We start from the raw sequence: 10524 nt of genomic DNA, 5'->3' as shown, positions 1-10524 counted from the left end.
TTTTATAAGATTTTTGAAACCCAGAACTGTATTTGAGTCTCATATGGCAATGTTACATCTATTCTAGTGTGTATGTGTGTTTTGTGTATAAAGCTGAATCAACTCAGAGAGACTGATTTTAGAAGATTACTGTGCATTTAGGACAATTGTGTGAGGAGTTTCTGTACCGGTAGAATTAACTGGGTTGCATATAGTTGGCCTCTAAGTTGCTGGTTGAGGCAATAAATTGTGTAGTAGTTAGCCATGTATAATCACAAGAGAGAGAAGCAGTCCCGATAACAGAGACAGCAACAGTAAAATGAACAATAATGACAACAAGTAGGAAAAGCAGTTCAAAATAGTTAAATGATAGTTTAATGGAATAAAGTAAAGAATGGAACCACAGAAAATTTTAGTACGATGTGATTAAATTTATGGTGGAAATGCTGTGTTCAGATCATTATGGAAAACGTCATCACGCAACGAAAATCATAAACCTATTCTATTAGCATTTAAACCGGCTCAAATATTCTATCTGTTTTACGGCTCAAACCGGCCAGATCTGGCCTCTCAAATATACCCTACAAGGTCATTCTAAAAATATACAATCATATCATCGAAATTTCGAAGTTATGTGATAATGTATGATTAACTCAAAACAACACGAATAAATAAGCATTACATCCGACAGAATAATCTGAATGCTAAAGAGTTAAAATAAAACCAAATTTCGGAGAAAATTTTGGTGGTCTGAGCTAGATTCAAAATTAGTAAATAAAAATCTGAAATTTGAATTATTTTGTATGTCGGAGAAAATCCTGTCTGATAAGTCAAAGTTATTCGTTGAAAGTTGAATTTCATTGGCAATGTTCACGCATATGATTATTGTCGAGGAGTCTCCGTCCGAATAAGATTGAAGCATGGAATAGAAGCTAGTGCATATGCAGTAATCTGTTATATTCGCATATGCGGCCCTTATTTGCATGTGAACACGTGAGAATGTGACAGACGATAGCAATTTCGAAATAATCTAACGAAAAGTAAGACGTGTCGAAGTCATGTTCTAAAAATGTTGCAGCATTGTTTCATAACGTTTTAAATGTTTGAAAGATTATTTATTTAATTGAATATTTAGGTATATCAAGTTCATTTATGAAAACCTTTTTCGTATGTGAACACGTGATAATGTAACAGACGATAGCAAAATTTCGAAATGATCCAACGAAAAACGATGTGTGTGGAAGCCTTATTCTAAAAATGTTGCAGCATTGATTTATAACGTTCTGAATGTTTGAAAGATTATTTATTTAATTAAATATTTAGACATGTCGAGGTCATCTATGAACACTTTACTCGTATGAAAACGTGAACAAGCAACAGACGATCGCAATTCTGAGTCAATGCTACCAAAAATAATGTGTGTAGAAGTCATTGTTCTAAAAATGTTGCAGCATTGTTTTATTACGTTTTAAATGGTTGAAAAACTATTTATTTAATTAAATATTTAGACATGTCAAGGTCATCTATGAACACTTTACTCGTATGAAAACATGTGAACAAGCAACAGACGATCGCAATTCTGAAACAAATGCAACCAAAAATAATGTGTGTAGAAGTCATTGTTCTAAAAATGTTGCAGCATTGTTTTATAACGTTTCAGATGTTTTAAAGATTATTCATTTAATTAAATATTTATGTACCTCAAGGTCATCTATGAAAACTTTACTTGTATGAAAGCACGTGATAATATAGCAGACGATCGCAATTCTGAAACAAATGCAACCAAAAACAATACGTACCTGAAATCATATTCTAAAAACGTAACATTGTTTTAATAACATTTCAAAGGTTTTATTCAATTATATATTTAGCTATGTTTAGGTCAATTCCAATCAAGTTCTGACAAGTTTCATCTAATCTAAATCACAGTTGAATGTGATGAATATTCAAACATATCTCAAAACAGCAACAAAGGCGATGGAAACATGACTTTTGTTTTGTACCTCATTATTTATTTTAAAACGTAATTAGAATTCTATTTGCACAACTAATTCCGTTTTTAAATACAATGCGACGCAACTTTATATATTCTTGAACGAATGACGTATTCAGTGTACCGCTATAATTTTAACAACACTGAATTAAGTGTACACGTGTGTGTGTGTGTGTGTGTGTGTGTATACACACACACACACATTTTATTTCACACAATACACTGAATCACTATGCATTAACTCATTACGAATCAGTAGCGTAGTGTGTCGCGTGCGAACCTCAATGGACGGCCATTTTATTGTAGGTCTGTTTGCCGAAGTCGAAGGTATATTACGTTTAAAAATGAAGACAGTCAAAACCCACCTACGCTGTATTCACTGTCACAAATATGCACCAACGGGAGGTGTTATTCATGTTTTGAATTAATCATTCATTATCTTGTAGCTATGAGATTTCGACAACGTAACTGTTAATTCTTAAAATGATATTCCTTTCTACTCTTGGCACAAGGCCTGAAATTTTTGGGGAGGGGCTAGATCGGCCCCAGTACGCAAGTGGTACTTAATCTATCGACCCCCGAATAACGAATCGGATCTACTGCCTCAAAGGTGTGGAGGTGAATAATTTGAACTTGGTTCTTTCATGTTTTACTCCAGTCTATTCTGCTATAGGCACGAAGAACCTGAAATTTTCGGGGAGAGAGTTAACCGATTATATCGATCTCAATATTTGATTGATAGTTGTTTTATCTAACTTGGAAGGATGAAAGGTAACATCCAACCTCGGCAGAATTTGAACTCAGAACACAAAGCTGGAAGAATTGTCGCTAAGCATTTCGTCCGGCGTGCTAACGATTCTACCAGCTCTTCACCAAATGTACTAACCTCTTGGTATTTAAACAGGCCATATCAAGCCCAAATATTCTACTTGTTTTATGTTCAAACTAGCTAGATCTGGCCTCTCACATCAACCATACAATATCATTCAAAGAAATTCTGCCGAGGTCGACTTTGCCTTCAACCTTTCGCGGTCGATAAATTAAGTACCACTTGCGTACTGGGGTTGATCTGGCCCCCTCCCCCAAGGTGTCATGCTGTAGGACTAAACACACTTCTTAATCTCACATGCTTGTACATATGTCTGTACATATGCACACATACATACATGCATTCATGGTTGCATACACACACATACATACACACATACATACACACACACATACATACATACATACATACATACATACATACATACATACATACATAAATGCACATATATTAGGTAATACAGTGAGTAAACTATTTACACAATATTTCAATTTTAATTTTTTAACAGCTGATTCATGTTATTGAATGGTTTCATGTTAAAGAATCTTTCAAGTGTTGGAAGGTATACATTAACAAACATTTGACATAGTTAAATGGAAAAGTATATCTTGGTCTCTTTGTTACTAGAGGCCTGAAACCACCACATCCAGTGGCAATTCTTAGTTACCATTAAAAAATAATTGAATAAAACTCATTGATGAAAAAAAGAGACACAATAAAAGGAAAAAATGAAGCTGGCTCTTAAGCCCTTCGGAGTTATGTCCTTTAGATTGATCTCTTTTTCACCATTGTTTTGCACATCAGCTTTTTTTATATGTTGATTGTGGGATGAATATGGAGCAAGGATGAAATGGAAACAGTGAGTAAGACAATAGAGAAAGATAGAGATGGGGAGAGTAGTGGGAGGAGGTATATGTAAGGATGTGTATAAGTGTTGGGTATATGGAAAATATACTCATTATTCATGGTGGGAGGGCTACTAATAGGGTAAGAGGCAGACCTTACTGTTGGGAGTAGAACTGACCAGTTGGCTAAGGTACATTTCCATTCAGGAGTACAAGGGGAAAACATCTCGCTTTTAGATTTCAGGTAGGTCCTTGGCTGGGGAAAATTCTTCAATAAATCCTTTTCTGTGCTAAGCAAAACACTAAGATAGCTTTGATTACAATTTGCCATTCTGTTATCTTTCCTTCCCACAAAATTTAAGATTCCACATTGGAATATTGTTTATATGTTAGAAGTTCCAAAGCAGTTTAGTAACCCTTCTGTCAAGCTGAATGTAACACTATATTGAAAATCTAATGGTTTATGAATCTTGCATTCACTTTTAACAAGCACCTTTTTTGTTTTTAAAAATTATCTTCAATAATACAATTATAATTAAGATTGCATTCATTCTTTTCTCCATAATGTTTGGTATGTTCCTAAAATTACAGAATTATATGCACAGAGAGAGAGAGAGATAGAACATTACCCATACAGGAAATTAATGTAAAGAATTTGATTAAGATAACCGTTATTTTTTTACAAAAGTGCTTTCAATGATATAACTGTGACAAAAATTTATTAATTTTCTTGTTAATCTACCACTCTTATCTTGATATAATTTATTTTTCAGCCACAAAGAACAACAACATTGTGAATGGAAGATGAAAAAACAACTCAGACGCATCTCTGAATATGCATCAGAGGTAAATATTTGCTCAAAAAATTCTAATAATATTGATTTCTTTTGACTCTGCAGACTTTGTTCGAAGGAAATTGAAAGCAGCATACATACAATCACACACACACACGCACACACACACACACACACACACACACACACACACATATATGATGGGCTTCTTTCAGTTTCCATCTACTAAATCTACTCACAAGGCTTTTGTCAATCCAAGGCTATAGTAGAAGACACTCGTCCAAGGTGCCATGCTGTGGTAGTGAACCATGGACCATGCAGTTGGGAAGCATGTTTCTTACCACACAGCCATGCTTAAGGATTGTTTCTTGATGAAAAGCGAAGTTGACCTTGGTGGAATTTGAACTCAGAACATATAAAGACAGATGAAATGCTGCTAACGATTCTGCCGTTTCACTGCCTTAACAACAACAACAACAACAACAATAATAATAATAATAATAATAATAATATCAATACATTGCAGGCACCAACACTCTCTAATACATGAAAAATGTTAAATCAACAAGTTCAAAACCTGGGAAGTTTGACAAAGAATTACAAAAATATTTAGCAAACAACATCCCCACTTCTCTCTCAATTCTCAAATTCCTTGGCTTTTGTTTTTTAAGTTATTTTGCTCCCCCCCCTCTCTCTCTCTCTCCCCCTCTCTCTCTCTCTCCCCCTCTCTCTCTCTTTCTCTCCCCTCTCTCTCTCTTTCTCTCTCTCTCTCCCCTCTCTCTCTCTTTCACTCTCTCTCTCTCCCCCTCTCTCTCTCTCTCTCTGTCTTGTTTTTTATTTCTTATCAACAGTTTTTAGCCATTGATATTCCTGATGCATGTTTGCTTTTCATTTAACAAATAGATCAGGCTTTCTCACTGAATATTTGTTTCTACAAATATTGGTATTTGTCAATGTTGCTACTACTGATAATAATGATAATAATAATCCTTTCTGCTATAGGCACAAAGCCTGACATTTTGGGGAAGGGGACCAGTCAATGACATTGACCCCAGTGCTCAACTGGTACTTGTGTTATTGACTCTAGATGGATGAAAAGCAAAGTCCACCTTAGTGGACTTTGAACTCAGAATATAAATATAAAGACAAATGAAATGCTACTAAGTATTTTGTTTGGCATGCTAACAATTGTGTTAGCTTGCTGCTTTTAAATCCTTTCAATTAAAGGCACAAGGCCTGAAATATTAGGGGAAAGTGTTAGCCAAGTGTTCAACTAATCCTTGTTTTATTGACCCCAAAAGGATAAAAGGCAAGTTTGACTCTGGTAGCATTTGAACTCAGAATGTAAAAAACCGAAACAGATACTGCAAAACATTTTGTCTGACACTCGAAACAATTTTGCAAGTTCACTATCTTTAATTGTTTCTAACATTGGCACAAGACTCAGTAATTGGAAATTTATTTTATTGATTCTGGAGAGATCAAAGACAAAGTTGGCTCAGGCAGGATTTGAACCCCAAGAGGTAAAGAACCAAAAACTAAATAGCACAAAATCCATTGGCTGGTCCTCTACCAATGTTACCAACTGTTTGAGTAATTTATTTATATAATAACATATTAGTTAATAACTGTCTTATTAGTGGATGATGTGAGGCTGGTATGTGCAGGCATATATATAATGTGTGTATATGTGTGTGTGTGTGTATATGTGTGTGTGTGTGTGTGTGTGTGTGTGTGTGTGCTGGCAGGGGTTGGACAGTTTGACAAGAGCTGGCAATTGAGAGGACTGTATTAAGTTCTATTGTCTGCAATATATATATATATATATATATATATATATATATATATATATATATATCATCATCATCATCATCATCATCGTTTAACGTCCGCTTTCCATGCTAGCATGGGTTGGACGATTTGACTGAGGACTGGTGAAACCGGATGGCAACACCAGGCTCCAATCGAATTTGGCAGAGTTTCTACAGCTGGATGCCCTTGCATATATACATACAGGTATGTGCATACCTACGTCTACCTGTATATATAGGTGCATATCTGGGTACAGGACATTGCAAACAAAACGTAGACAAAAAAATAATAATAACCAGAGTACAGAACACAAACAAGCCACATAGAGAACATTTTCCTACTTCAGCTACCCCCATTCTAACACAGGCGTTTCGAAGATATATATATATATATATATATATGTGTGTGTGTGTATGTGTATGTGTGTGTGTGTGTGTGTGTGTGTCTCCTTCTCTAATTCCCTTTTTCTCCCCCTCCCTCCTTCACCATTTTCTATCTGTCTCCCTCTCTTTCCCTTTCTCCCTCTCTCTCTCATTGCTCACATATGACCATCTTTTTTTTTCCTGCACAAACATTTAAATAAGTGGATGTGTTTCTCTTTCTCTCTCTCTCTCCCAGCATTCACTATTTTCCTCTCGTTCTGGCCCAACAACCCTCCATGTTTGTTTTCGTTTGGTTTCCTTGTATGTCTCCACTGTCATTTTTTTGTTCCCAACTTTGACCCTCCACAAATCCTAAATTTTATTTTAGAATTTATGGGAGCAACTGTCTTTGAAGACTCATATTGTCATTGAATGCTTGAAATGAGGAGTAGATAGACAGCCGACATCTGATGAAGGGTCCTTTCTCTGTGTTAACTTGTCCTGTTTTCCATTTTTCTCTCATTGTTTATGTTTTTCACTCATTTTTCCCTCGTTTGTTTACATATTTCATATTATTTGCACCTTTGGTGATGTCCTGTACCCATATATGCATGTGTATATATATTATATATTATTTATCATTTATTATATATATATATATATATATATATATATATATATATATATATATGCATACACACACACACACACACTCATGTGTGTGTGTGTATACATATATTTAATGGTTGCATGTGTATATACTTATACTCAGGCCAGTCTCTTTGCTCTTTCTTTCTCTTTCTGTCTCAATTCCTTGCCTTTCCCACTACCCATTAACACCACACTGCCACCGCCGTCACCACCACCACCACCACCACCGCCGTCACCACCACCACTGCCACAACGCCTACCACCATCGCTAAAACAATTTAGCCCATTCGACAGACTTCTTTCTTTTTAAGTTGTCACTGTTTTTGTATAAACTGAAAATACAAGTTCTTGTCTAGTTTTACTAGTTTTTGTTCCCCTCTTTGTTTGAATGGTGTCCACGACATTGATAGGGACATTGAAGAAGAAGAAGAAGAAGAAAAAGGAGGAGGGGAGGAGGAGGAGGAGGAGAAAGAGAAAGGAGGAAGTGAAAGAGAAGACGAAAGAGGAGGAGGAAAACGAAGGAAATAAAAACAACAACAATAATAATAATAATAATTATAATGATAATAATAATAATAATAATAATAATAATAATAATAGTAAAAAGAAGAAGAAAAATGAAGATGATGATGATGATGATTTCTCTCAGTGTGAATGTGCATCATATCTAATTGGCCTTGGAAGTAAAACAAAAAAAAAAAAAAGATCCTCGACAGCGTGAGATCTTAATCAGATGTGGCAGAAGATCACGTTTGTCTAAGTCTTGTTTCACTGGTTGATAAAATTGAAAGGCACATTAATAGCCACACTGACAGTATTCAGTTACATTTCTGAGTTCCAATTCTGGTATGGTCACCATGACCTTTTTATCCCACCAAGAGCCATTAAAACAAGCACTGATTACTAAAAGTACTCATGTGTTCATGTAAACTCTATGATCTTGTCTCATTGGGAGATAGTATCATTATTATTGTTTTTCCTGTTGTTGCTGTTATTTAGCCCCAGGTCAGTCTGCTGTGGACTGGAAGAGGCCTCATAGAAGGCCCTGCACCAGATGACTGGACACGATTGAGGAAGATCTCCAGAGGCTCAATGTCACCTTGGAGAATGCAGAGGGGTTGGCATGGGACCATCAGCAGTGGCAAGCACTGGTGGGCCAGGTTGTCTCTATGCATGATGACGTGTCTGAGACTGCTAACCTGGGAGAACCCCAGCCCCATCAAGCAATAGCATGAAACAAGAGCATGAAGCAAGCATGCAAGGTCAGTCTAGTCTGGTGAAAGTATATGGCTTAGTGGTTTGGGTATTGCACTTGAAATTACAACATCATAGTCTTGATTGCTGGACCAGGCAGTGTGTTAGGCTTTTGAGAAAAACATGGCATCTTACATTTCTGTTGGTTGGCCTGAGGCTATAGAAGAAGACAGTTGCTCCAAGGTGTCACACAGCGGAACTGAACCCTGAACCATGTAGTTGGGAAGCAAGTTTCTTACCACAGCCATGCCTACGATTAGTGCATAGAGAAAATTTTTGTCACTGGCCTCTCAAGCAGGCCAGGCTGACGGCATTTCCATGTATGATTTGTCTTGAAGCAATTGCACATCTACCAAATATATGGGAACTCCTAACAGGGATAATAGTAGAAGAGAGACACAAATGCCTGATGAGCAGAAAGGCTGTGATAAAAAGAGTAGAGGAATGAAAGAATGATTAACAATATTGTCTAAACAAACTGTAAAAAATTATTGGTAAATAAGTGATTATCATCATCATAGTCATCATCGTTATTATTACTATTATATGTTTGACTTTTGTTTTGTGTTTGTGCAAGTTGATTCCAAGTCTCACCCAGAGACCTCAAGGGACAACAAGTTAGAAGGTCAAGTTGGTGTTATGACTAGGGTGCCATATATTCTCTAGAACAATACTTTGTGCAAAACCAAATATATGGCACCTTAGTCATAGCAATAACTTGACCTAACTTTATTAAAGTCAAGCATATAATAGTAATAATAATGATGCTGATGATGCTTATGATGATGATAATCACTAAGGGTTCCCACAAAGTGTAAAGGATTGTACAGAGTGTCATCATCATCATTTAACATCCGTTTTCCATGCTGGCATGAGTTGGACAATTATGTTCTGATTTCAAGTTCCACCAAAGTCAACTTTACCTTTCATCCTTTCAGGGTCAGTAAAGTAATTATCAGTTGAGCAATGGGATTAATACAATCGACTTACCTTACCCCTCACACATTTCAGGCTTTGTGCCTATAATAGAAAGGATTATTTTTAATGCTGTTGCTGTTGCTGTTGTTTTCATTGTTGTTGTTGTTGTTGCTGTTGTTTATTATTATTATTATTATTATTATTATTATTATTATCATTATCATTATCATTATCATTATTATTATCATTATTATTATTATTATTATTATTATTATTATTATTATCATCATTTCAGATAATGAATATAGTAAGAAGAAAATTCCAAGTGTAATTTATCAAGTGATCCTGTTTTGAGGATTCAAAGTGCAAGACTGTAAACTGTAAATATCAAAATGGAAACTTCATCCTTGCACAGCTGACTGCTGCTGCTGCTGCTGCTACTGCTACTACTGCTACTACTACTACTACTACTACTACTACATAAAATAGCCTTCACTAAAACCAGGCAAAAAAAAAACTAATGGGTGTCTGGATTGGCAGAATTGTTAGAGCATTGTACAAAATGCCTTGTGGTATACATTCTGAGTTCAATTCCTGCTAGGGTCAATTTTTGCCTTTCTTCCCTCCACAGTCAATAAAATAAAGTACCTGTAAAGCACTCAAATCAATGGTATCAATTAACACCCAGCCTCTCAAAACAGCTGACCTGGTACCAAAATTAGAAAGAATTATATTTATTATTATTATTATTATTATTATTATCATTATTATTATTATTATTATTATTAAGGCAGTGAGTTTGCAGAATTGTTAGCATGTTGAATGAAATGCTTAGCAGTATTTTGCTCATCACTATGTTCTGAGTTCAAATTCTGCTGAGTTGGCTTTGCCTTTCATCATTTTGGGGTTGATAAAATAAGTACCAGTCAAGCACTGGGGTTGACATAATCAACTATCCCCTCTCCCAGATTTCAGGCCTTGTGCCTATAGTAATAAGGATTATTATTATTATTATTATTATTATTGTTATTATTATTATTATTATTATAAAGGCAGCAAAAGGATAGAATTGGTCAGCATCAGATAA

At 35.5% G+C, this 10524-nt stretch overlaps 1 protein-coding gene across 3 annotated transcripts in view; it reads left to right on the top strand.

The window, feature by feature from the left end:
- The window catches only part of LOC106882399 (uncharacterized), an 87407-nt gene extending 77484 nt beyond the window's left edge, over nucleotides 1–9923 (top strand). For all 3 annotated transcript variants that reach the window (XM_089342066.1, XM_089342067.1, XM_089342065.1), the window contains 2 exons: nucleotides 4420–4492; nucleotides 9733–9923. In XM_089342066.1, the coding sequence (XP_089198192.1) occupies nucleotides 4420–4443 (24 nt within the window). In that variant the 3' untranslated portion in view covers nucleotides 4444–4492; nucleotides 9733–9923. The remainder of the gene's footprint in view (nucleotides 1–4419; nucleotides 4493–9732) is intronic.
- Nucleotides 9924–10524: the final 601 nt, after the last annotated feature.

This window comes from Octopus bimaculoides, chromosome 25 (genome assembly GCF_046866305.1).
Source record: "Octopus bimaculoides isolate indiv1 chromosome 25, ASM4686630v1, whole genome shotgun sequence".
Taxonomy (NCBI): Eukaryota; Metazoa; Mollusca; class Cephalopoda; order Octopoda; family Octopodidae; genus Octopus; species Octopus bimaculoides.
This window is presented reverse-complemented; position numbering and strand designations above follow the sequence as displayed.